A 27,657-nucleotide genomic window follows, 5' to 3' on the forward strand; every position below is an offset into this window, starting at 1 on the left:
ATCATTCCCCCATTCTTCTGTTTCTCCCTGCCCACATGATGTAGAAGGATATTGGGGGAGGGAAGAGCACCCAACATGTCAATACTCATTACATTACATTACACAAGACTCGTAGTCCGCAAATTCCACTTTTAGTTCAATGCGGGTTACAATAATAAAGAATGAACCAATTGTTCTAAAAAATTCATAGTGAGCATAATATTCACAACTAGTTACAGTAATCATTAGCAAAATATTGCAGGAAATAGAACATCTTAATTAGAATCTAACCTAATAAATTTCCCGAATAAAAAGGCCTTAAGTAACTCCCTAAAAGAAGATCCATGGGCAGAGAGTTCCACAAAGTAACTGCTTGATATGAAATAGACGTGGCTTGATAGGTAAGATATCAATATATTAATAATAATAATTATAATAATGCTCCCCCTTCATGGAACCCTGTGCAACTGCATTTGTCATACATCCTAAAAGCTAGCCCTGAGCCCTTACCTCTTGGCCCACCAGTCCTTTCGCTTACTTTGTGTTTTGGCTATTTCCACCTTCCTGCAAAGAATGGAACCTGCTTAACCACATGCAGCCTCCAACTCTGTTCTCCCTCAGTAGAATCTAGAGTCACAACTTTTTCACACCAATATGATCTGCAGTCCCAGCCCCGTATTATGGGCCATAACTTTATCCCCTTCCCCCACAGCATGATCTGTTGCTCTTTTATACTCCCACAAGTGATATCTGGGTCCCCTCTGTAAGCATGATCTTCAGTCTCTATCCAAATAAGATCTGCAGTCCCCCCCCCCCCCCATCCCAGGTGCAGAGCAGAGGAGCATATGAAGCCATCTAGCAGTGGGACAGGAAAATAGAGTACTCTTTCCTGTGTCCAACTTCCCTTTCAAAGGCATTGGAATGGGTAGTCTGGATGGAAGGGGATTCAGAGGTTCTTTCTTGAAGGAATCAAGAGAGGGAGAAGGGAGGTGAACAGGACAATTGGGTGCACTTGGGGAATGATGGGTGGAGAATAATTTGAGTTTGGGAACCTGGAGGAGAGTGTGACATTGATGGTGGAAAGAGTACTTTTTTTCTTACATTAATGAGGGAGGGAGAAGGGGCAAGATGGCGGCTTGAGGGGAGTGTAGAGAAGACGGTCTCAACTTACCTCTACCATTTTTTTAGCACTTTGCCTTTTTCCTTCCTTATGCCTAAAAGAAGAGGCAGACAGCGCGCTAGCACCGCGGCACCTGTTTTGCCTGTGGTGGGGACATTGGATCACTTCTTTGGATCAGGTTCAATATCGGGTCATTCCTCGCTGCTGGGAGTCGCAGGGAGAGGTAGGCTGCGTTCTCAACTTGAGGCAGAAACATCTTTTAGTCCCGAGCTATGGAAACCGCCTCCTGTGCCGGCGGACACACAGAGAAGTGACCAGGAGACCCCTAGCCGACGAGCAGAGATGGGGCTTCCTGGTGTGGGTGCCGACTCGAGCAGTGGAATGCCGAGCTTGACCGCACCAGTAACAGTGTGTGAGGGAGGCGGCAACAATCTTGAAGGGAACATTTTGACGAAGGAGAAATCACCGATAAAGGATCTTTCATCTGAATTTGGCTTATTCAGTAAGTCTTTTAAACCTCAAAAACCTGTTACAATAACTCTGGAAACTATATGGGAGCCATTGGTAGGCCTAGAAACCTCTTTCTCACTGAATCAACAATTCCAAACTCTATCAGAAAAAGTACCTGTGATTGAAGAAAAGATAATTACACCGGAAAAAGAAATTGAGAACAATTCTAAGGATATTCAGGATTGTCATCAAATTCAAGTAAACCTGATAAAGATTGAAATATTGGAGAATAAACAACGGTCATTGAGAATTATTAATTTTTCTAAACAAGCTTCAATAGGTCCATTAATAACTTTTAAAAAGTATAAGACTGAGGCCCTAAAGATTCCAGAACAGGCGTACCCTCCCATTTCTAAAATGTATTACTTGTTACCCTTTGTTAAAAAGGATTTTGATTCAGAAGCGAGAAAGGAGGGGCCAACAGAGACTATGGATTTGAACTTAACCTAAACTTTAGAGGACGACAACATGGGAATGACAACAGCAACATTGATTGTGACATTTATATTACAACCTGATAGAGTAGAGATCAACTTTTCCTAGATACTAAGGTCAGAATGTACCCAGACGTCTCCAGGGTAACTAAAAAAAAAAGACAAGAATTTCTTAAATTGCGCCCAAAAGCTTTGCAATTGGGTCCTTTATTTTGGTTAAACTTCCCGTGTAAATGTGTATTAAAGCTGAACTCAGTTAAATATGTTTTTTTTATGCTAAACAGTTAGGTACATTTTTAGATTCTAAAACAGTGACTATACCTAATTCACCCTCAAGAATTGTAATTACGTCAACTCCATAATTTATGGTAATTAATCTGCGATCTCTCCCTCAAGCCTCTAATAACTGTTTGTAGAGATAGAATTACATTGTGGACTATAGATGAGTGAAGGATTATGTTATGTTGGATAACGTAGTAACATAGTAGATGACGACAGAGAAAGACCTGTACGGTCCATCCAGTCTGCCCAACAAGATAAACTCATGTGCTACTTTATGTGTATACCTGACTTTGATTTGTATCTGCCATTTTCAGGGCACAGACTGTAGAAGTCTGCCCAGCACTAGCCCTGCCTCCCAACCACTAGCCCCGCCTCCCACCACCGGCTCTGCCACCCAATCTCCGCTAAGCTTCTGAGGATCCATTCCTTCTGAACAGGATTCCTTTATGTTTATCCCACGCATTTTTGAATTCCGTTACCGTTTTCATCTCCACCACCTCCCGCGGGAGGGCATTCCAAGTATTCACCACTCTCTCCGTGAAAAAATACTTCCTGACATTGCTTGTTAAAGAACATGGAATTAATATGAGAATAATCATCTTTTCTGTTAAGACTTGTTCTTGGAAAATTATATAAAATGAATTTTAAAAAAATCCTGCTATGCCGCTGTTGTGAGCTGTATCTCCCTGTTTGTTTTCTGAATAAAACAGTCTGTCTTTAGTTTGCCAGGGGCTATTGAAATGGTGGTGGTAGTGGTGTGAAAAGTAGATGATTATCTTGAGCTGCTTAAACACTATAAAGTTAATCAACAGGAAGTAGCTGGGACCACATCAAAGTTAAGCTATTTGTGGAGTGAGCAACTCTCTGAAGTGTTGAGTGAAATGCTTAGACTCATCAGTGGTTTTGGTTTAACCGTCAACCCTTTGCAAGAACTGACACATAGGAGCTTTACAAGTACTAAATATGTATATATTTTCCATCCTAACTTGCCTGGATAGTTATCTGGGTATTGATGCTGAGTATTGGTGATACCTGCCTAACTTCTGGCTCCACTTTAACTCTGTTCCTGGACCACCCTGGCACTACCTGGATTGCGCAGGGTTGGTCAGACATGATTTTCACAGTATTTCCCTGATAATGCTGCTGAAAATCACTGACAGGGCTTAGTGCAGGGATGTCGGGGGTGGGGGAGCAAGATTCCCCAGGCTCGGTCTTCAAGGGGTGCCCGGCGCCAGAAAGGCTTCTGGTGGCAGGCAGGTAGGCACACACAGGCAGAAGGCTAGATTGGTCTCCTGCTCCTGTGTGCCAGGCCCAGGACCTGGGTTATCGCGTTAACTCATTAACTCTGCTCTGCCGCCACAGGTCCTTCTTCCTGCCTCATCCCTCCTCCTCCTGTGTGAAATACTTCCTGTTTCTGCATAGATGGGAGGGGACATGGCAGGAAGAAGGACCTGTGGCAGCAGAGCAGAATACTTGTTAAAGAGATAACCCGGGTCCCAGCACACAGGCGCAGAAGAGAGAAGACAGACCAAGGGAGCAGACACAGTGTGAAGATCAAACTGGGAGTGGGTGGGGGGTCCCTTAAGATTGTTTGTCCTGGGTCCTGCCCCGTCTGTCAGCGGCCCTGGCTTGGTGAGCACTAGTTATTCTGGTAGCAGATATATAGCTTTGAATATCGGGCCCTTGGCTTTTTGAACAAGCCTTCTCTATAGCTTAGGGATAGTCTTCTAGGATCTGCAGATAGACATATCAAGCATTCTGCAACATATGGGGAATAATTTAGGTGTGAATGCAAATCTTTATGGTTATTCTGTAATGTATCTTTATGATTATTATGTAATGTACAGGTCTGATCTGGATAGATGCAGATTACGAATTATTTTCATGTACCCTTACGTATATTTTGGCTCCTATACTCTGTAAACTGATGTTTTTAATACTTGTTGCAATATGTGTTATGCTTATTTTTGTGTATGGCTTTATTGTAAATTGTTTTGATAGATGTTTTGGTCTCAGGGCTGGTATAGTAAATCCTGTAAATAAATACATACATAAAATATTAGCCACAGTATTTGCAGCACAACTTTGTGCTTCTCTCTGATTTTTCTAAGATCATGCTCCATGAAAGTTATCATTCAGGTACAATATCTAGGTCCCTGTCTTAGAGAGCTTACAATCTAAGTTGGTACTTGAGGCAATTGAGGCTGAAGTGGTTTGCCCAAGGTTATAAAGAGCAGAAGCAAGTACTACTGTTGTAGTTACTTCTACTACTACTATAAATCATTTCTATAGCGCTACCAGTCGTACGCAGCGCTTTACAATTGAACATAAAGAAAAGACAGTCCCTGCTCAAAAGAGCTTACAATCTAAATCAGGGCAGACAGACAGGACCAATAAGGATAAGGGTAGGACAGTCAGAAGGACACATAGGGAAAGGGACTATTGAAGAGAGGAAGACAAGATAAAGGTTAGGAGAAAGTGACAAGTTAGGAGTCAAAAGCAGCATCAAACAGATAGGCCTTAGCTGGAGATTCGATCATTAGGAATGTAGATAGCTGGGTGACTGGTGGATGTGAGGGTCACTTGCCTGCCAGGTGCAAAGGTGGCAGACATCATGCGACAGCTAGATAAGATTTTAGACAGTGTTGTGGAGAAGCCTGCTCTCTTGGTTCACATGGGTACCAATGACACAGGAAAATATGGGAGGGAGGTTCTGGAAGCCAAATTTAGGCTCTTAGGTAGAAAGCTCTAATCCAGAACCTGTAGGGTAGTATTTTCTAAAGTGCTACCCAATCTGTGCAGGGCTCAAGAAACAGGCAGAGCTCCAAAGTCTCAATATGTGGATGAGGTGATGGTGCAGGGAGGAGGGTTTAGATCTGTTAGAAATTGAGCAACATTCTGGGGAAGGGGGAGCCTATTCCAGAATAATGGGCTCCACCCTAACCAATGTGGAACCAGGCTGCTAGCAACAGCATTTAAAAAAGAGATAAAGCAGCTTATAGAAACTGAGGGAAGGCTGACAGTCACTCTAAAGCACATGGTTCGGAGCAAGGTATCTTTCAAAGATATTATCATAACAGGGAAGATAGGGCATCCCGATAGCGAGGTTGCAATATACACCATAGTAGACTAGACTGGGTGTATGTAAATAAAAAGCAGACAGATTTTCCAGATTGCAAATTATCACTGTCAACTGCTAAGCAAGCTGTAAATAGGAACAACAAACATACTCTCCCCCCCCCCCCCCCCCCATTTTACAAAGCCTTGCAGTAATGCAGGCATAGCCCATTCACTAGGACTAGGGGGCACACAATGAAGCTATTAGGTAGCAAGTGTAAAACAAACCATAGAAAATATTTCTTCACTCAACGTGTAATTAAACTCTGGAATTCATTGGCAGAGAATGTGGTAAAAGCAGTTAGTTTAGCAGGGTTTAAAAAAGGTTTGATTAACTTTCTATAAGAAAAGTCCATAAGCCATTATTAAGATGAACTTGGGGAAAATCCACTGCTTAGGTTAAGCAGCATAAAATTTATTTTACTGTTTCGAGATCTTAGGTACTTGTAACTTGGACTAGCCACTGTTGTTAACAGGATACCAGGCTTGATGGACCTTTGGTCTGTCCCAGTATGGCAACACTTTTGTTCTTATGATGAAGTGGTTAGAGAAGCAGGTTGTGAGCCAGAGAAGACAGAGTTCAAATCCTGCTTCTGCCACTGACATTCTTTGCAATCTTGGGTGAATTACTTCAACTTTCGTTGCCTCAGGTACAAAATTACCCTCTGTTTACTAAGCTGCGCTAGCGGCTGATCTGTGCTAATGCCGACACAGCCCATTCACTTTGTGCTGGCATTGCCATGTGGGTTAGTAAACAGAGGGGGGGGGGGGGGGGGTTAGATTGTAAGCCCCATTTTGGGAAGGGAAATAACTCATATACTTGAATGTCTTGAGGTCAGCTTTGGAAAAGGTGGGAAATATCAAACATCCAAACCCAAAAAGCCTCATTGAGGAAGCAGAATTTGAATTCTGGTTTCCCTGGTGCTCTGACCTCTGGGCTACTACTCCAATTAACCCTTTAGTGTCCAATGTTCCTGTAATAAGCCATATGGGAACAGATTGATGGGAACATTGGACTCTAAAAGGTTATTAATAAGTTCATTTCTCACTTAAGCCAGAAGGTCAGTTAGAGAAGCAAGGATTTTATCAAAGTTCTGGAGAAGATTGTGCAGTACTCAATTTGAATAAATACCCACATTTTTATTTATGTAAATCACCACTTCCTAGTGTTCTTACTAATGATGAAATTATAAAGATGAAAATAAAAGGTTCCACAGCTGGTAGAAGTAAAAAATAAAAATATAGTTCTGCAGCTTGCAAATATAGCTAACTTCATTATACATGACCACAGTCCTCATTAGTGGAAACAAATTAAACATAACAGCTAACAAGTTTTTGTTCTTCTAATGCAGAGTACCAACTGGAATCCCAGCCTTTAAGTGCTTGTGAGCTCAAGAGGCAAACCGCCTTTACCAATGGAGAAGAACATGTTCTACATTGCTCAGAGGATGCATTATTCAGGTAGTGTGAACCTGATGTCTGTAGAAAACAGTATTGGTTCTGCCTTTTCTATCAGCCTTCCCCTCACAGCCCCCAAAACGAGGCACTTACAACCCAGAAATGACCAAAAATATTTCTCCAGAAAGTAGGTTTATTAGCAAAGTGATCTACAAAACTGTCCACTCTGCAGACTTCACTTACCTGGGAACCAAATGGTGGAACTTCTTACCACCCAAAATAAGAAATATACAGGAATATACTAGATTCCGCAAAATTCTCAAATTGTTCCTATTCAAACAAAACCTCACAAAGAACAACCATATCTCAAACAACTAATTATTACCTGAATTGGTTATTATTCTATTTACCATTAACTTTCTCTTTGCTTCATGTACAATTTCTTATTCATAATAGATTTTTTAAATGTTAAACATCAATAGCTATCCCAGTATGTTTTTGATACTGTATTGTAAAATTGGATTCTTACAACAAATTATTTTCTTATGCATTATTCTTTGTTATGTATCCTATACTGTTTATTGTACGCCACATTGAACTCAAACTTGTTTGGGATAATGTAGGGGATATAAATGTTACAAATAAATAAATATACAAACAAACTAGTTTATGGATGCTGGAAGAGAGCCGGGAGAGAGGGGATATGATAGAGACATTTAAATACCTCGGTGGAGTTAATGTACAGGAGGTGAGCCTTTTTCAAATGAAGGAAACCTCTGGAATGAGAGGGCATACGATGAAGTTAAGAGGAAATAGGCTTAGGATGAATCTGAGGGAATACTCTTTCATGGAAAGGGTGGTGGATGCGTGGAATGGCCTCCCGATGGAAGTTGTGGCGATGAGGACTATGTCCGAGTTTAAGAAGGCATGGGACAGACACGTGGGATCTCTCAGGAAAAGGAGGAGTTAGTGGTTACCGAGGATGGGCAGACTGGATGGGTCATACTGCCCTTTTCTGCCATCATGTTTCTATGTTGGAAGGGGGTGTATTGCTTTGCTATTTTTTTTCTCATTGTTACAAAGTGAAAGTTGTAAGTGGGAGGACTGCCAGATGAATGAGATAACTGCCTTTGTAGCCCCAATTTCTTTGTGTCCATGTCACGAAAATAAGATGCACCTTTTCCCCATCTCATCCGGTTTTTGAAGCACCACTGAATTTCATATTTGAAGATGCATTTGAAGATGCTTTTAGCATGAAATATGTAACTTTTTGTGGGGGGCAACTGTTCCTTTTTTTGATTTGCAGAGAAGGCTCTATAATTTATGCAAAATATATAGCTCGCCAGTTGAATACTGTTGAAGTTTTAGGTCATTGAACTGAAAATTGTGATTGTTGTGTCAGTCTATTTGGATATGTGGTAAAAAGGTTCAGCAACCATGCTATAGGTGATACCTTTTTATAAGACTCACTTAAAGGCCCTTTTTACTAAAATGCATTAACTTTTGGGCTTAACACACTATAATGCAGGATTTTTAACTTGCAACAAGCCGAGAAATAATGTTGCACCAAGAAGGGAGATTCTCAGTATTTTCACATTTTGGACATGTCAGTGTTGCCAGTAGTGCACAGAACCAATGTGTTGTTAACACAGAAGTGGTTAGGACCAAATTCTATTTATGGCGCCTACAAAATCGGCGCTGAAAAGAACACGCTTAGTGTGATTCTATAAGGGTATGCATCCTTTATGGAATCGTGATTCTAGATTTATGTGTGCAAATCCTGGGAATGCCCCCACAATGCCCCTAACCACACCCCTTCACAGATACGTGCAATTGAAGTTAGGCGCATGTCGGATGTATGCGTAACTCCCAATTAAGCCCAATTAGTGCTGATATTTGGTTGTTACCACCCAATTATCAGCGCAGATTGATTCATTATTCAATTAAATTATGCATGTAAATTGGGTGTGAGTCAAATTTAAACACACATAACTCTAAGCACCAAATATAGAATTTGGGAGTTAAGGCCTCCTATTTAGGAGGTAGTAACTGATGCAGTGTTAATTCTGCATTAGGCAATTAATGGGGCTGATGCAGAAAGAAACTGCGGGCTTAGTTGCAGGATTCCTGTGAGCTGAACACAGGTTGCATGTGCCAAGCAATGAACAGAGGAATTGTGCGCAGGTGTTATCTCACACGAAAAGACACAGAGCAGATTGTTTTAAAATGTATGTTAACGAGCTAATTAAGGTTTTCTGTGCCATGCAAACAGTACGCTGCCCACTTCTGATGCTTGCACAATATGAGAATTTTTCTGCAAGGGTCCGGGGTGTCATAGAAGGTTTGCAGAGAGGATTTCTTGTCAATATTTCACATTGAAGTGCTTGTTTTGTTTTGTTATTCAAGTGGAAAGAAGCCTGTGCAAATGTTAAAGGCAGAAAGCACACATTGGTTATCTGTTCTTCTACGCCTAAATATGAGCTTCTTCAAAATTTCAAGTGCAAACAGTTTGCGCAAGGCTTAAATTTTGGTGCAGAAAAACAGTGCCAATGTGTGCCGACACTTTCATTTTTGGTTTGGACATGCACACAAGAAGCCATACTTTGGGGTCCCTTTGCCAAACTGCGGTAAAGAGGGCTCTGCACTAGCGGCGGGACCATTTTTGACGCATGCTGTGGCCCTTTTTACCGCAGTAGGTACAAAAGGCTGAAAATAGCTGTGGCCATGCGGTAAGGTTGCTCTTACCGCATGGCCATATGGGGGAGCACTTACCACCACCCATTGAGGTAGTGGTAAGGGCTCATTGTTAACCCAGCAGTAACCGGGTAGCGCCGGGTTAGTGCCATGCTAAAAAATACAGGCCGATTTTCCCTAGCGTGGGAAATGGTGCGTGCTTGGCTGAACTACCACCGGTGCCTGTTCCAGATTAGCTTACTGCTGCTTTGTAAAAGGGCCCTTACTGCAAAATCTTGTACGCAAGCATCTGGCATACTGCCCCCCCCCCCCCCACACACACACACATTTGCTGTGCAGTTAACTTCTTGAATGCTGTGGTATTATGCTCATGGTAGAAGCCACATGCTCAAACATCCATGTGCGGCTCTACCAAAAAGCTTTTCTGCATAGGCTCCAGTATGCGGTAAATGCATTGCATAAACTGCCAAACACATTAGATGCCCACTCTCCATCTGTCCCCGATTTATTCCCCAATGCTTTTTCTCCACACCATTTAATGACTTCTCAAAATTGTCACAATATCTTAACATGTCTCCTATAATGTTTCATATTTCACCTCAGTGGTGCTTAATTGTCCAATAATAAGTTTTTGGCAATTAATTTTAGCACCAAATTCCTCATCGGCTTCTACATAATTTTTTAGAGGTATTTAAAGCACTTAAATATGCTCGGACTGGGGGCTCAATGCTGTCCAGTCCGAGCATATTTAAGTTAAGTGCTTTAAATACCTCTAAAAAATTATGTAGAAGCCAATGAGGAATTCGGTGCTAAAATTAATTGCCAAAAACTTATTATTGGACAATTGAGCACCACTGAGGCGAAATTTGAAACATCTATAGGAGACATGTTAAGATATTGTGACAATTTTGAGAAGTCATTAAATGGTGTGGAGAAAAAGCATTGAGGAATAAATCAGGGACTATTAAATCTGTTGGTGTTATATGCTTATGGTCCCTAGCAAGAGGAAGATACGTTAACTGTCTATATATTAGTTGGGCACTCTCCATCTGTGCCACATCCCCTGCCACAAAAAGGGCTTAATGCCAGGTTTACTGCACTAGCTGCAAAAATACTACAAACCCCCTTAACACGGCTCTATACTAGCAGTTAACAGGGTGTAAATCTGGATGTTAAGAACTTAACGTGGTTTAGTAAAAGAGCACCTTAACATATTTTTGATAAGCTTTAGAGAGTTACCCTCTGTTCATCAGTTCAGTAAACCTGAAATCATGTAATAAAGCGTGGTGGAGATGGTGAATAGTTTTGAGGTTAGTACAGAGTTTCCATCTGACATGTCTACTCATTTTGATCTTGTAGTTTTTCATAGCCTATGAACGATTGTTGCTTTTTGTTCATATATAATTTCGATCCAAACATAAAGGTTGCCACTGGACTTACATCAGCCCTATGCTACTGATCCAATTCTGGTTGATCTTTTTGCATCCGTTGACTTGTAGTAATGATTTTTAAATCATAATCATAAAAGTGTCTTCTGCTTCTTGTTAGAGAATTATAGGATTACAAGGCGATAGAACCAACTGAAGCAACACCGGAACTGGATCAACTTCTCAGGGTTGACTTGGGTTAGATGATATGCCAAATCAGTCTGCTTCATTAATGGGAACAAACTTGTTTATGTATTTTTCAGGAATTTGCAGTGTAGCAGTGATGGCCTCAGATGCTGGTGTGTAAATGCTGATGGTACTGAGATAGCTGAGAGTAATCAGACCGGAGTTCCTATAGCCTGTGAGTCATGTCTGAAGACCTTGTAACTTTTAATTACATACTGATCATGGTGAAGCTGATGGATGTTCTGTAATTGTATGATTTTTTTTTAATAACACATCTTTTTGCGATGGCCATTGCAGGTAAAAACAAAACCATTTCAATACTGGGACAGACCAAAGTCTATCCAGTCCAGTATCCTGTTTCCAACTGTGGCCAATCCAGGTTACATGTACTTGGCAAGATTCCAAAAGAGTAAAATAGATTTTATGCTGCTTATCTTTCCCAAGTCCATTTGAGTAATGGCTTATGGACTTTTCTTTTAGGAACTTGTCCAAACCTTTTTAAAACTCTGCTAAGCTAACTGCTTTTACCACATTCTCTGGCGATGAATTTCACAGTTTAATTACATGTTGAGTGAAGAAATATTTTCTCCAGTTTGTTTTATATTTGCTACTTAGCTTCATTGCATGCCCCCTAGTCCTTGTATTTTTAGAAAGAGTAAACAAGCGATTCACATCTACCCATTCCACTCCTCTCAGTATTTTATATACAACTATCATATCTCCCCTCAGCCATCTCTTGTCCAAGTTGAAGATCCCTAGCCTCTCTAGCCTTTCCTTAGAGGGAAATTGTCCCGTCCCCTTTACATTTTCACGGTACAGAGTCTTGCTCTATTTCTGTGAAGTCTGTCTGTGGATGAAATATGGACATATTTCATCCACCATATGTTCCTGATAGTCATTCTTGCTGTTTGTTTGCATCCTAGTGGCACAGTGGAATTTCACAGGTAGTTACTTGGGCAAGTCACTTAACCCTCCATTGCCCCATGTAAGCCGCATTGAGCCTGCCATGAGTGGGAAAGCGCGGGGTACAAATGTAACAAAAAAAATGTTCTTTGGACCTTGCTTACCTTTGTTATCACATACACAGTATTGATTCTCACTGGACTTCCTGACCTAGCAAAATCTTTTAGTTCAGTACAATTAGCTTTATGTGTTTCACAAAAAGAATTTATTTTTCCTACTTTACGGGAGCAATGATTCCACAGCAGGCTTCTAACTCTTTTGGGTCCGAGATTTTATTCCTTCCAACAGGACCGTATGGAACTATAGTTATGTCCAGTGTGACTTGTCCACTGGTGCCCCCTCCTCTTCTCCTTCTCCCACACACTTTACCACCACTAATGAGAGGATATGGTGGGCTGGAAGTAATTTTAGAATTCCTCAAAATTTCCACCATGTGCATCTGCTACAGTGCTGACTTCCAGATCTACTTTGCTCTCTTCTGTTTCAGGAAATGTACTTAGTTGAAACACTTTAAAAGCTCTCCCTGGCACAGTTTTAATTTGCTTTCTCTCTGTAATATTCTCTCTAGTCTAAGGGCCAATCTCACACACCTTCCATACGTATCGATCTCACTTTATGCTGCCTTCCCACAACCTATTTTACTCTGTTTTCCCAGATCTCCTTATATGTTCTTACTTAAACCTCCATTACCCTGCGTGTTCTAGACTCAAGTATAAAACCACATGTGCTTCCACCTTTTCCTATGTCAGCACTCACTTGTGGAATACACTACCTAAATCAGTGAAAAATGGTCCAGGATCATCTGACTTTCAGGAAGTCACCCAAGACCTGCTTATTTGGGCAAGCGTACCCTAAACATCCTGTCCTGCCTCACTGACCTCAGGACGCTGCCCTATGGACTGACCCATTTTTATCTTAACCTCTCCACCCCACTTATCCCTTCCATTTATTGTACTCGCCTATTTGTTATTTAAATGTTGTAAGCCACATTGAGCCTGCCAGCGGTGGGAAATTGTGGGGTATAAGTGCTGTAAAATAAAATAAATAATAATAAATATTCTCCAGTCAATGTTGGGCTCATAAATTAAAATCAAGAACAAGGCAAACACATTTTCATAGTGTGTCTAGTTATTCATTTTTAGCATATTACTATTCATTTTAGTATTCATGTTTATTTTCATGAAGGATATGTAGTTTTATTCTATTATTGTTTAAATCAGTATAGTCATATTAACGCATTTATGACAATTGTTTTTTTTGTTTAGCAATAATTGTTTTATTGACAGTTTCTATATTTCTTTGACTTTTGTTGTATTTTAGGCTTGTCCTTTTGCCAGCTGCATAAGCAGCGGATCTTGTTAAGTGCCTATATAAACAGTACCAGCACCTCGTATATCCCCCAGTGTAGTGAATCAGGAGAGTATGAGTCTGTACAATGCGACCTGGGCCTTGGGAAGTGCTGGTGTGTTGATTCAGAGGGGATGGAGATCTATGGAACACGACAGAAAGGCACACCAGAGCAGTGTAAGTAGCTTTTCGTAAACTGTTTACCTCCTTTTCTAAACTACTGAAATATATAGATCTATCTATCTATCTATCTATCTATCTATCTATCTATCTATCTATCTATCTATCTATCTATCTATCTATCTATCTAAACATAGTAAATGTAGACAGATGAAGACCTCTTGGCCTTCCAAGCCCTACTGAGAGCTTGACCTCTAGTCTTCTTCCTTTTGTTCCTTACTATTTCTTTCTCTTCTAGGAGTAGCCTAGCGGTTAGAGCAACAGAGAAGGAACCAGGAAAGCCAGTGTTCAAAATTCACTGCTGTACTTTGTGCCTTGCTTCAGCCTCATATTTAGATTGAAGGCTTCTAGGGATGGAGAAATACATACCTATTGTACTTAAATACACTCACCATGAACTATTACTGAAAAGGCCAAGCAAGCTTTTTTTCCCACCTTATAACACATATGTTTTTTTTTCTGTTTATAAGTATTTAGGTCACACCTTTCCAGAGCTAGCTCAAGGTGAATGTGATAACGTGAGCGAGGTTGGGAGTGGGCCTTCAGATTATAAAGCCAGAGAAGATTACAAGTTAAAACAAAACTCTTTATTAACTCAAAAGGTTGAGGCCTGTTACTTCACAGGTACAGAAATGAAGGTTAAAGTCTCTTGAGTCTCAAAGTAACTTTGAACCTAGACCCGTGGCTGACAGGTCTCATAACATATCTCTCTCAGGTGACGCAAGTACTGGTCTGGCTCCAGCCAGGCCTCAATAACAGGATTTTCACAATTATTCAAATTAAGGTTTGGCCTACCTGAGCCAGGTTATGGTAGTGATACACAGGTCATGAAGGAATACGCTGTGGGCCCACCTTTTATTCTTCCTGCCAGGTGTCCTTCTGGCTCCACCCCTCCCGTGTCTCTTCTTTGGGTGGGACTAAAGGGCTTAAGGTAGTTCTGACAATGAGGATGTATTCTTAAGGGACAGGAGCAGTGTCCTATAGACTCCCTCATAGTGAGTTACTGTTCTGCCCCCATTTGCATGGAGGCAAGTTGCCTGTTGTTTGCGTGCATATGTTGGACATTGAATATTTCAGATTTCATTGACTTTATCAGTATGTTTTTACGTTTGGGGAGCGTGCCAGGTGCCCTTGACCTGGATTGGCCACTGTCGGTGACAGGATGCTGGGCTAGATGGACCTTTGGTCTTTCCCAGTATGGCACTACTTATGTACTTATGTACTTATATAGTGCCAGTACCTTTAAGAGATGCAGGTTACAATAATAATAAAGCAACCATTCTAAAAAATACATACTGAGCATAATATTCACAACTAGCTACAGTAATCATTAGCAAAACACTACAGGTAATAGAGCATCTTAATTAGAATCTAACCTAATACAGTTCATGAATAAAAAGACCTTAATTAACTTCTTAAAAGCTGAGTAATTATGTATCTCAAGAAGATCCGGGGGCAGAGAGTTCCAGAAAGTAACAGCATTTTACTGTCACAATAACTCTGCTAACCTAGCTTCTGTATATGTTAACATTATGCGGGTCTGAGAAAAGACACTGCTGCTATTAAAGTAAATCTAGAAATCTGGAACGTGAATAAAATGCAACATAATTATCCAACACCTGAGGCTGTGTAGATTCTATAGTAATTTATCAGGAATGGGTAGCCCAGATGGGCGTTTTCTACAGTCTGTGTGTCTGTTAATAATAATGGAGCATGAGAGAGTGTCAATCCAAGATGGCTGCACATACCTGAGGTGCAGTTGACCTCTTGAATTTACCGCTGAAGAAACGATGAGGGAAAGCAGCTTTTCGAGCCTCCCATCCACTAGAGTCTCCCATCGTTGGTCCGATGGATCTACATTTGAGAGGCATGGGTCTAGCAGTAAGGCCGGGAGCAGTCCTGCTGGAGACCCCGCCAATGAGAGAGGAAGTGATGGTGTCCTTCGGGCTGGAAATCTCGCTGAGCCCCGACTGAAGAGTTCCTCCCCCACAGTCACAGGGATCGAGCTCCCCACTCCCTGAGTTGACGTTGCCGATGCTGGGAGTTACACTGGGCACCAGTTTGAGTGAGATTCAACTACAACGTGGGAAAGTTGGAGGAGAGGGTTTGGTGGTTCCCTCTCAAGAAGGCAGTTTTGTGGTGAATGAGACAGGGGATCAAGGAGCTGTGGAATGGGAACTGACAGGTGAATTGCCTGAGTCTACATTTACAGTGTCTCTGGCTAATTTCCAGCAAAAAAAGCCTACTGAGGTAACATTGGACTCCCTATGGTTTTTGATTTCAGATCTGGGAAAGGCTTTGTATTCACAAACTGCTGTTCTTACACAGAGACTTTCCAAAGTAGAATTGAGAATAGAGAAAGTTGAAACAGAGGCAAAGGAACTGTGTGCTTGTGTGGATCAAATTAATAAGGACTTCTTAAGTGTTTAGAATTTACAGACTTTATTTGTTAAAGATATATCTAATTTGAGAAACAAAGGTGAAACTCTTGAAAATTTTGCAAGGAGCAACAATCTTCGCTTCTTAAATTTTCCAAGGGTTTTCACAGTTACACCCCTGGAAATGGTAAAGTGTTATATGAAGGAAATTTTGGCTACACTGGAGGATAAATTCCTCCTTTCTCACAAGTTTATTATCTACCGAGGAAAGTAGAGGTACAGCAACAAGCTTCCTTAGATGTTTCAGCCATATTGAATACCTCGGATTCAGAAGTAGCCCACCCCAGCCACATTGCTAGTTTCAGTAGCATTATCTGCTGACAAACAAAGGTTTGTTGAGATGTTTTTTAAAAATACAGAAAAATTGTTTCTAGGCTTTAAGATTCAAATTTTCCCAGATGTATCGAGAGACACTCAACATAGACGTAAGCAGTTTTTGTTATTAAAACCTGGAGTTCTCCAAATAGGTGGAACCTTTTCTTTAAGGTATTCATGTAAATGTATTATTAGATATAAAACTCTTATATATGTTTTCTTCCAACCTTCTCACTTGTCAGCCTTTCTAGCAACTAAGAGAACTACAGGAGATTAAGATAACATAGTAACATAGTTGATGACGGCAGAAAAAGACCTGCACGGTCCATCCAGTCTGCCCAACAAGATAACTCATATTTGCTGCTTTTTGTGTATACCCTACTTTGATTTGTACCTGTGCTCTTCAGGGCACAGACCGTATAAGTCTGCCCAGCACTATCCCGCCTCCCAACCACCAGCCCTGCCTCCAACCACCGGCTCTGGCACAGACCGTACAAGTCTGTCCAGCACTATCCCCGCCTCCCAACCACCAGTCCCGCTTCCCACCACCGGCTCTGGCAAAGACTGTATAAGTCTGCCCAGCACTATCCCCGCCTCCCAACCACCAGCCCCGCCTCCCGATCTTGACTAAGCTCCTGAGGATCCATTACTTCGGCACAGGATTCCTTTATGCTTATCCCACGCATGTTTGAATTCCGTTACCGTTTTCATTTCCACCACCTCCCGCGGGAGGGCATTCCAAGCATCCACTACTCTCTCCGTGAAAAAATACTTCCTGACATTTTTCTTGAATCTGCCCCCCTTCAATCTCATTTCATGTCCTCTAGTTCTACCATCTTCCCATCTCCGGAAAAGGTTCGTTTGCGGATTAATACCTTTCAAATATTTGAACGTCTGTATCATATCATCCCTGTTTCTCCTTTCCTCCAGAGTACACATGTTTAGTTCAGGAAGTCTCTCCTCATACGTCTTGTAACGCAAATCCCATACCATTCTCGTAGATTTTCTTTGCAACGCTTCAATTCTTTTTACATCCTTAACAAGATACGGCCTCCAATTGAAATCTCGGCGGCCATTTTGAATCTCACCGAGACCATCAGGCTGCATACAGGAGGACAGAGAGCAGCGCGCTGGGCAGGAAAGAGGGGACTCTTTCCTGCCCCGATGTCACTAGACCACCAGGGAAGATCACGTGACGTGAGTAGGGGAGAAGTGGTGACAGGGCCGGGGGGAGGGCGATCCCGAACTCGGGGGGAGGGTGGGAGGGAGGGAAATCGCTACCTTCGGACTATAAGACGCACCCCCCATTTTCCTCCCAAATTGGGGGGAAAAAAGTGCGTCTTATAGTCCGAAAAATACGGTAGTATCTAGCTCACGCACCTGGGGTATGTTATTGCCGTTAATGCTTTCTTGATTTGTCCTCTAGTTAGCTCTTTGATCCTGATAGTGTGGACTTGAGTGGTTGTTTACATTTTCTTTGTGGAAAAATGTACTTTTGATTTCCTTTGTAATACTTTTCTGTACAAGTGGAATTGCTTGAAAAGTAGTGTTAAACTTTATAAAGGAAAAAAAATAGTAATGGAGTATTTCAATTCACAAAGCAGTCAATCTATTTCTTTTCAGAAGTGGCTACATTCATGACAAAATTTAAAAGAAGCAAGCTGTACTTCCGTTTGCAAAAGAGGAATCCAAAATGACTTCAGGAAGCTTATGCTGTCTATTATTCACATGCTGTTTGCCGCTACCCCATCGACCTCCAGAGTTTGATGGGTCTGCATATTATTTGGATTGTCAAACTCTGGGGGTTTTCAGGTAACTGCAGTACAACAGCAGAAACAATTCCCACACGCTCCCTGCCGCTCCCTGCCCCCGGGATAACGGCAGACAGCATGTGCGAATCACTGTCTCGGATCTGTTAAAGCAGGCAGTGGTCAAACAAAAAATTAAATGTACCTTGAACAACTCCTACGTGCCTACGTGCGTTGAACATGCTCCAAATTGGAGTTACTGCCTGGTTACCGCATGGCCCTTGCAGGTAATTTCAATTTTGGTGCACATCCGCTACGCACATCTGAAAAATATTTTTTATCTTCTGGCATGCGTAATGGATGCGCGCCAAGAGGCATTTGACGTGCGTAGGTCATTACTGCCCAGATTCTTAACCGCTAGGTCAATGGCTGGCAGTAAGGTCTCAGACTCAAAATGGATGCGTGGTAATTTTGATTTTGTCGCACATCTATTTCCAGCAAAAAAAAAAAGATGCCTTTTTTACAGGTGCTAGGCGTGCACCCAAAACCCGTGCCTACATTACCGCAAGCCATTTTTCAGCACGTTTTTGTAAAAGGACCCCTCAATGCGGCATGTGTGTGGCGTGTGACACGTGTCCTTAAGGATGAACTCCTATCTTTCCCCATGGCTCCGTGGTACTCCTGCGACTATGCCGCAGCACACCAGGGTTCAGCAGTGTTTGGGAAACACTGATATAGAGATTTTTGGGGGGGGGGGGGGTTTTGAGGCATTTACCAGTCTCTGCTCAATAGGCTACAAATATGTGTTGTGCCTCTGGAAGGTTTTATGAGTCCTGTTTGGACTAGTGGAGGAGTGGCCTAGTGGTTAGGGTGGTGGACTTTGGTCCTGAGGAACTGAGTTCGATTCCTGGCACAGGCAGCTCCTTGTGACTCTGGGCAAGTCACTTAACCCTCTATTGCCCGCCGCATTGAGCCTGCCATGCGTGGGATACAAATGTAGCAAAAAACTAGGTGACCCTACAGCCCTTAACAAGTTGCTTATGTTCAGCTGTAGCTGCTCCTAGAGTTTGAATCTGAAAGGTTTTTGAGATACCAGACAGCTCCAGGTCATCAGGGGCAGTCTGAACCAATCCTGGTTTTACTTCCACTGGATGCAATGAGGATAAAATCACAGCTGGCTCTGGTAAATTTGCTTTTTATAAGGTTAATTTGATCCCAGCTACCCTCCTTGCCAGGTTATAGCAGCAAGTGGCACTTCTTGTGATTGTACTCCAAGGTGTATTGGTGTTCTAAGGTCATGTAACACCCATGGTCTGTGTATATATGTTTGGGGTGAGATATTTTCTGTGTAGAAAATCATGTTTCTTCTGTTTTCCTAATAAGAGAGGTGTTGATATTCTAGGCACAGGTATAACTGCAATGTTGCCTTTTTATATGTTGTATATGTGGCTGTTGTAGGGGTGGAGCCATGGATAATCACCCTACCCGCTAAGATTGGCTCTGTATGAGTACTGGCACCTTTATTTCTAGAAAGAAAAAAAAAAAAAAAGCACTGCTCTGCGGCACCATTGTCACATGCTGGAAACTGATCACTATCTGAAAACGTGCAATACTGAGCTCAATGATGAAACAAAGAAGCCAATTGGTAGTAAGAAACCATTTTTATTTCCATGCATTCTGCTTTTTGTTAGGTCCAGGAAAATGTGAGATCCGAGATCGACGCATTCTGCGTGGCGTTGGGGAAAAGACTCCACCACAGTGCTCTGCAGATGGTGAATTCTTGCCTGTCCAATGCAAGTTTGTCAACACAACAGATATGATGGTGTTTGACCTTGTTCACAACTTTAACAGGTAAATATTATGTTTTCAAAAGCAGATAATTTCACAGACTTTTTTTTTTGTCTCTTAAACTATGATCCACTCTCTAGTAGAACTAGGATGACCATATTAGCTCCATGAAACCCAGAACATTTAAATTACTGATGCATGTCCTTTGCTTGTCAAATTATAGTTATACAATGCAGGTCTTTTCAAACTACATTCATCAGATGGTGCTAAGTTGGCATGAAAGATATAAGAAATAATCTGCTAGCCTCTCTTCTTAGTACTTCAGCCTACAATCTTGTCCTTTTCCCTGCCTGGGAAATACATATTCATAAACAAATACAAAAACAGACTCTAGAACCCTGGTCTTCACTCCCAGTCCCTGAGGACCATCAATGGGTCAGGTGTTCAGGAAATCTGTAATAAACATGGATGCAAACAAAGCAGATCAGTCAATAGTACAAATGAAACTGACTGATCAGCTTTGTTTTTCTCCACGTTGGGTTTTGCGGATCGTCTCCCTTGCTGTTTTTTTGGGACCAATTCGTAATGAATATGCATGAGAAACTTTTCATGCCTACTACTTCCACTGTATGCAAACCTCACTCATGCATACTAGAGATTCTGAAAACTTGACTTAATGACAGCCATAGGAGCCGACTCTGTGGGTGCTGTGGGTGCTTGAGCCCCCCCAATATTGAGAAAATTCCTTGTATGTGTCCAGGGAGGGGTTATTTCCACTGGGCTTAGCACCCGCCAATAATTTTGAAAAGTTGGCTCCTATGATGACAGCCCTCCAGGACTCAGAATGAAGACAAAGGATCTAGGGAGTTAAAACATACAGGCTGTTTTTCATTCTTACACTTCCTGATTCTTTAGGGTTTACGGGGTCCCAGGTACTGGGTGATCAAGCCCCTTGAACTTAGCTTTCTGTTTAAGGGGCCTTTTACGAAGGCGCACTGAAAAATGGTCTGCGGTAGTATAGACACGTGTTTTGGGTGCATGCAGAATCATTTGTCAGAGCACCTGTAAAAATGCCTTTTTAAAATTTTTGCCGAAAATGGACATGCGGCAAAATGAAAATTGCCGCGCGTCCATTTTGGGTCTGAGACCTTACCGCCAGCCATTCACCTAGGGATAAGGTCTCATGCGGTAACCAGGCAGTATGGTCTACACGCGGTAAAATGCCGATTACTGCCGGATTACCGCCGCACGACCAAAAATAAAAATATTTTCCGGCTTGCATAGCAGATGCGCGTCAAAATGAAATTACCTCACGGACCACCGGTAACTCAAAATGACACCCTTTGGGACCTACACAGCTTAGTAAAAGGGCCCCTAAATTTCCCCTCCACTCTGGGATCCTCTTTAGCACACAGATTCACTTCCCTCACCCCCAATGGGATTTTCTCACACAGTTCTTTTTCTCCTTTTGTAAACTGATTTGAGGGTCTCACACTTCTACTTCACTCCTTTTATTGCTACAGTCTCCAAGCTCTTCAGTTCATTCCTTGTTTGCAGTCAGGCAGAGGGGTTGGTAAAACCTCTGTCTTCATACTCACACTTTGTGAAGGACATAAATTCAAGTGAGATTTATTCACAAGACATATACCACAGACCCAAAGACTGAGCCAAAAAGAAAACACTGCTTCCTACAAAATCCCTGCAGACAGGGCCGCTGAGAGAAAAAGCCAGGCCCGGGGCAAACAATCTTAAGGGCTCTCCCCACCCCGTGTACCACACATCATAAGTCAAACATGTGACCTGCCCACTTTACATAAAACATTATAGTAACTGAGATGCAGATTGAGACATTTACGAGTCCCCCAGTAATTTACAAAAGGCTCTGCCAAATGTGGAGCCTTTATTAAATATATAGACAGATGCGTCAAATACTCATGTATTTCCAGCATGCACAGGAGTAGTCATTTCAGCAAAAAGCAATAATGAATATAGACTATAAGCCATGCCTAAAATAAGGAGCCAATCATATTCCCATAAAATGGTATATAATTGTGGGGGAGGGGGGACTGGGGAGCAGGGAGGGAGAGGAGTAGGATACTGCTGGAACCAGTCTCTCTCTTTAAGAGTCACTACATAAGAAAATGGCATTGGAAAATAAAATTAATCATTACCTTACAAAAAAACAATTCTTCTAGTTTGTCTGCTCGTCTCTCCTCCTGTCCTCTGTGACCTGTGTTGTCCTGGCCGGGACTGAGGAGGACTTGGGTTGGAGACCATCTGCCGGATTATAATCCTACCAGCCCTGCCCTGCACCTTGCTAGCTAGACTGTAGACACTACCCAGTAGTACAATCACTGTACTACAGTGAGCCTGGACCAACACCCACAACTGGATATGTGGTGGAGGAGCAGGACAGGCAGCTCTCCGCAGCACACTGAGCGCAGGAGATGAGCCTATGGATTTTCCTGGAGGAAGCCATCCAACCTGAGACACGGGGGTAGTTAGTTCCAAAGGTCTGGGGCCATGTACTAAGAAAACGGAAATATCGGGGGCTGCATGAGTGTGGGCCCTAAAGGATGGAACAATAAGTTGATCAAGTTGCTGTGACCTGAGCGACCTTCTTTTTCTAAAGGAAGTTAGGATTTCCAGCAGGCTTCTTCCATTTTTAACAGGTTGATCCATTCTTGTTTTTACCCACACTGCGTTCATGGGATTGTAGTCCTCTTTTTCTATGAGAAATCAGACCTACAAGTCTTCTGTTGGGTTTTGAAGGAAGAGTTTTGTTTTTTCTTCACGCCAAGAAAACCCCCAAAAGGTTTAAAACTCACCGTTGTACAGACAATGTTTACAGCTCTTAGGGAGAAAGCGAATATAAATTACTCTCACCACTGGTAAGGCCTCACTTACCAGTGGTGTTCAGTTTTGGAGGTCGCATATTGCTAAGGGCATAAGGAGACTGGAGTTGGTACAGAGGAAGGTGATGAAAATGGTAAGAGATCTCCATCAGAAGACACACAAAGAGACTGGAGGCCCTATGAATGTCAATCATAAAGGACAGGCGGGACAAAGAGGATATGATACAGATCTTTAACTACTTGAATTAGTGAACAAACAAGCTGTTTTCTAAATGAGAAGACGCTCTAGAACTAGAGGACATGAAAACTATAAATCAACATCAGGATTTTTATTTTCACACAATGGGTAGTGCCAGTCAAAAAGAGGTGGTGAAAGCAAAAATGGTCCTAGATTTCAAAAGAAGTGACACATACACAATGGATCTCTGAAAGGCAAGAGGATGTAAGCCATGCATAGAACACTTCAACTGTGTTTTGTTTTGCACTTCTAAGAAATCATTGAGAATGTAACCTGCACTGCATGGCAGGTACAATCCCAACAACACAAGCATAGGGAAATTAATCTTCCATACATACATGGGGAAAGTAACTAGCACTGACTAGTAGGTACAACCCCAACAGCACAAGCATGGGGAAAGTAATTTACGCTGTGTGGCAGAGCTGGTGATGGGAGGCGGGGCTAGTGCTTGGGAGGTGGGGCTAGTGCTGGGCAGACTTCTACGGTCTGTGCCCTGAAAATGGCAGATACAAATCAAGGTCAGGTATACACATAAAGTAGCACATATGAGTTTATCTTGTTGGGCAGACTGGATGGACCATACAGGTCTTTCTCTATGTCTTATCTACTATGTCTATGTTACTATGTCTGTGTTGCGAGTACAATCCCAGCAACTTTCCTGGGCAGACTCAATGGGCCATGTTGTCCAGCTGTATGTTATGGTGTTGCCATGTTACATGCAAAGGAGTAAAACCATGACTGAATCAACCTACCCTGTAAAAAGTGAGTTAGTGGGTAACCCTAATGAAGTATGCAGTGGGGAAATAAAGTATTCTAATCTGAACATCTATAGTAGCATTGTAGAATGCTTTACTTCTAGTCTACTTTTCTTATTTTTCCATAAGAGGGCAGCAAAGTAAACCGAAAAAATGTAACAGATGCTGTATCCTCAATGATTTAATTTACTCTACCCCTCCCCCTATTTAAATGCAAATTATAGGGCAGAGTGACCTCCTAATAGCACATAAAATTCAAATTGTATGTGCATTTTGGCAAGAATGAGAGTAATTATTTTGAAAGTTAGTCAAGGCTAGTGCAACTCTTTCCAACCTTTAAAAATACATTTCTGAAATGGCTTTCTAAGTGAATGCTGCATGGTTTATGTGAGTTAAGCTGTCTGTCATGACAGGAAGCAATCTGATCACCTTTTAAAAAAAAAAAATGCCTAGAGATGCCAAGTCACCCGTTTCCAGGCTGGAGATTTTGGGGTAGTCCTGGATTTCTGACTACCCTGTCGTGGTGCATTATAGGACTTGCAGCACTGATTTCAAGGGGCAGGATCAGGCACTACAAATCCCACACTGCTTTGGGATTTAAGTTCAAAACTAGGATTGGTCAAAACATCTCCAGCCTGGAAATGGGACATTTGGCATCTTTGCATGGCATATCTATCTATCTATCTATCTATCTATCTATCTATCTATCTATCTATCTTCTTTATTAAAATATGCCATAAAATATTCTTGGGTTTACACTTAGCCTATGATAGTCAGCATTTTTGTTCGGTGATGGCTGCTGTTGCCTTTTCTGCACCCGCTGGGCTATACTCAGATACCGGCACAGAATATCCGTATATTATAAGGCTGCCAACTGAATCCATATTTGCAGGACAGAGCTGATCCAGTCCTGGGTTTACCCTGTTGCATGCAGGAACTTGTAGTTCTGATTTCCCCATTGCATTCCCTAAGAAAAGCAAGACTACAACTCCTAGCATGCACTGTGGTAAACCCAGTACTGGTTTAACCCTGTCCTGTGAATCTGGATCCAGTTAGCAGCCTTAGTATATTAGGTGGCCTGGGTACTGCCAACATACAAGTGCCAATATTCAGAGGCATTACATGGGAAGGTACCTGAATCACTTGGGACAGTGGGTTTTGGTTTTTTTTGTTTTTCTTTCTGACTGGGTTAATGGGTGGCTGTCTAGGCACGACTGCCTGATATGGAGGAGCCCAGATAACCATTTCTAGACTGTCACAGCACTGACTGAATAGAGTAGACATGCGTCACCTGGATTTTCAGTGCCATTATCTGGATAAGTGTGGCTGAAAATCTTGATTAGACTTGGTCAACCTCATTTAACATTATGATATTAGTCTTATATTCCACAATATCCTCCACAGTTCCATGCGGATCACAGTGAGAAGAAAACCAGAAGAAACATTTGGGAATTTACAGAAATAAAATCACGTGGAGGGGCATTTTCGATTTGACGTCTAAGTCTGACTTTGGATGATTTGCAAAAAACATCCAAAATCTAAATAGGAAAGAAAGTCATTTTTGAAAAAGAAAAACGTCCGAGTGCAAAATGCACAAAATCAAGACATTGGGATGTAGGAGGAGCCAGCACTTTTAGTAGACTGGTCCCCCTGACATCCCAAGACAGCAATAGAGCATCCTAGGGGGCACTGCAGTGGACTTCATAGAAAGCTCCCAGGTACACATCTCACCATTGCTCCCTTTACCTTGTCTGCTGAGCGCCCGAAAGCCCACCCAAAAAACCACTACCCCCAACTGTACACCACTACCATAGCCCTTATGGGTGAAGGGGGCACCTATATGTGGGTACAGTGGGTTTCTGGTGAGTTTTGGAGAGCTCACAGCTTCCTCCACAAGTGTAACAGGTAGGGGGAGGAAGAAGCCTGGGTCCACCTGTCTTCAGTGCACTGCACCCTCCACTAGACTACTCCAGGGGCCTGTATGCTATTTTAATGGACCTGAGTATAATATCTGAGGCTGGCATACAGGTTGGTAAGTAATGTTTGTCATTACATTTTTGGGGGTGGGAGGGGGTTAGTGACCACTGGGGGAATAAGGGGAGGTCATTCCTGATTCCCTCCAGTGGTCATCTGGTTATTTAGGGCACTTTTTTGTGCCTTATTCATTATAAAAACATGTTTAGCTCAAAACATCTTAGTTTTATTCCTGGACGTTTTTGTTTTGTTCCATTATGGCTGAAAAATGCCTGTCTTAGGAACGTCCAAGTCCCGCCCTGAACACGCTCCTGACACACCCTCTCGAGATTTGGACGGACTTCTGATGGACTTCATAGAAAAAACATCTAAAAATTGGTTTCTCGAAAATACTGATTTTGGATGTTTTTATGTGAAAAACATCCAAATGCTGCTTTATGCCACTTCTTTTTAGATGTTTTTCTGCTTTTGAAATGAACCCAATACTAAACCATAAATCACCCAACATATTTCTTAAACAGAATAGTTTTAAATTGCTTACAAAACAGAAAATACTCATTCATGGAATGAATGGATGAGGAAAGAGAATTCTATACTGAAGCAGACTGGTAAGGAAGGTTAGGAGCCCTCCTAGCCAGTTAAATTATCCTGAATATCCACCCATCTGTTTTTCTTTACTTTTATTCATGCAGTCCTTAGAGGAATTGTTAGAAACTCAGAGCTTAAAGTATATTTGCCAATATTTTAAAAGCTCCTGAGAAGCATGATGGGAGAAGAATGAGATGTCTCACTTTCCCTCTGAAATGTCTTAAAGCTTTTATTTTACTCCAACACATAGAGAGGCATTTTCTATGTCTAAGTTAGCCTTTAGACGTTTTGTGGTAAATGCCCAAAATCCAAACAGAAAATATGGCCATTTTGAAACCACAAAACTTCTTTTTTCCCCGAAAATATCGTTTGTAACAAGGTTTTGTGCTCTGTGCGTTTTTCTTTTCAGGCTGTTTTTGAAACAACAACAACAACAACAACAACAACAACAACAACAACATACAAGTGAAAAATGTAGAAAATCAAGCCATTGGGATATAGGAGGGGCCAGCATTTTTAGAGGACTGGTCCCCCAGATATAAGTACATAAGTACATAAGTACATAAGCACTGCCATGCTGGGAAAAGACCAAAGGTCCATCAAGCCCAACACTCTGTCTCTGACAGCGGCCAATCCAGGCCCCAAGAACCTGGCAAAAACCCCAAATTTAATAATAATCAATGGACTTTTCCTTCAGGAACCTGTCCAGACTCCCTTTAAACTCAGGAAGGCCAGCTGCCGTCACTACCTTCTCCTGGCAATGAGTTCCAGAGTCTAACTACGCGCTGAGTAAAGAAAAACTTGCTCCGATTTGTTTTAAACCTACCACATTCTAATTTCATCCCAAGGAGAGCAATGGGCAACCTAGGGGGCACTGCTGTGGACCTTCATATAAATGCTCCCAGGTACACATCTCACCATTGCTCCCTTATCTTGTCTGCTGAGCCCTCAAAACCCACCAAAACCCACTACCCCCAACTGTACACCACTACAATAGCCCTTATGGATGAAGATGGTGCCTATATGTGGGCACATTTTCCACCACAAGTGAAACCATTTAGGGGGAGGTATAGGCCTGGGTCTACATGTCTGCACTGCATCTCACCCACCATTAGACTACCCTACATGTTTGTTCACCCCTTTAAAGAAATGTATTAGATTGGGATAGCAAGATTTCCACTTGACTAAATCTATGTGGTTTTGTCTCATTAATCTATGCCCATGTATATCCTCTGTAATTTTGTTCTTTATAATAGCCTCTACCATTTTGTCCAACACCAGTCTATAATTTCCATATGGTCACTTCTGGAACCCTTTTTGA

The 27,657-nt window shown here is 41.9% G+C and overlaps 1 protein-coding gene across 1 annotated transcript in view; it reads left to right on the top strand.

The window, feature by feature from the left end:
* Positions 1–1,441: 1,441 nt before the first annotated feature.
* TG (thyroglobulin) overlaps positions 1,442–27,657 on the top strand; it is a 429,523-nt gene continuing 403,307 nt past the window's right edge. Inside the window, 5 exon segments of the mRNA XM_030189954.1 lie at positions 1,442–1,807; positions 6,767–6,903; positions 11,225–11,322; positions 13,431–13,634; positions 19,830–19,989. Of these exon segments, the coding sequence (XP_030045814.1) occupies positions 1,442–1,807; positions 6,767–6,903; positions 11,225–11,322; positions 13,431–13,634; positions 19,830–19,989 (965 nt within the window).

The sequence above is a fragment of the Microcaecilia unicolor genome, chromosome 1 (assembly GCF_901765095.1).
Source record: "Microcaecilia unicolor chromosome 1, aMicUni1.1, whole genome shotgun sequence".
Classification (NCBI taxonomy): domain Eukaryota; kingdom Metazoa; phylum Chordata; class Amphibia; order Gymnophiona; family Siphonopidae; genus Microcaecilia; species Microcaecilia unicolor.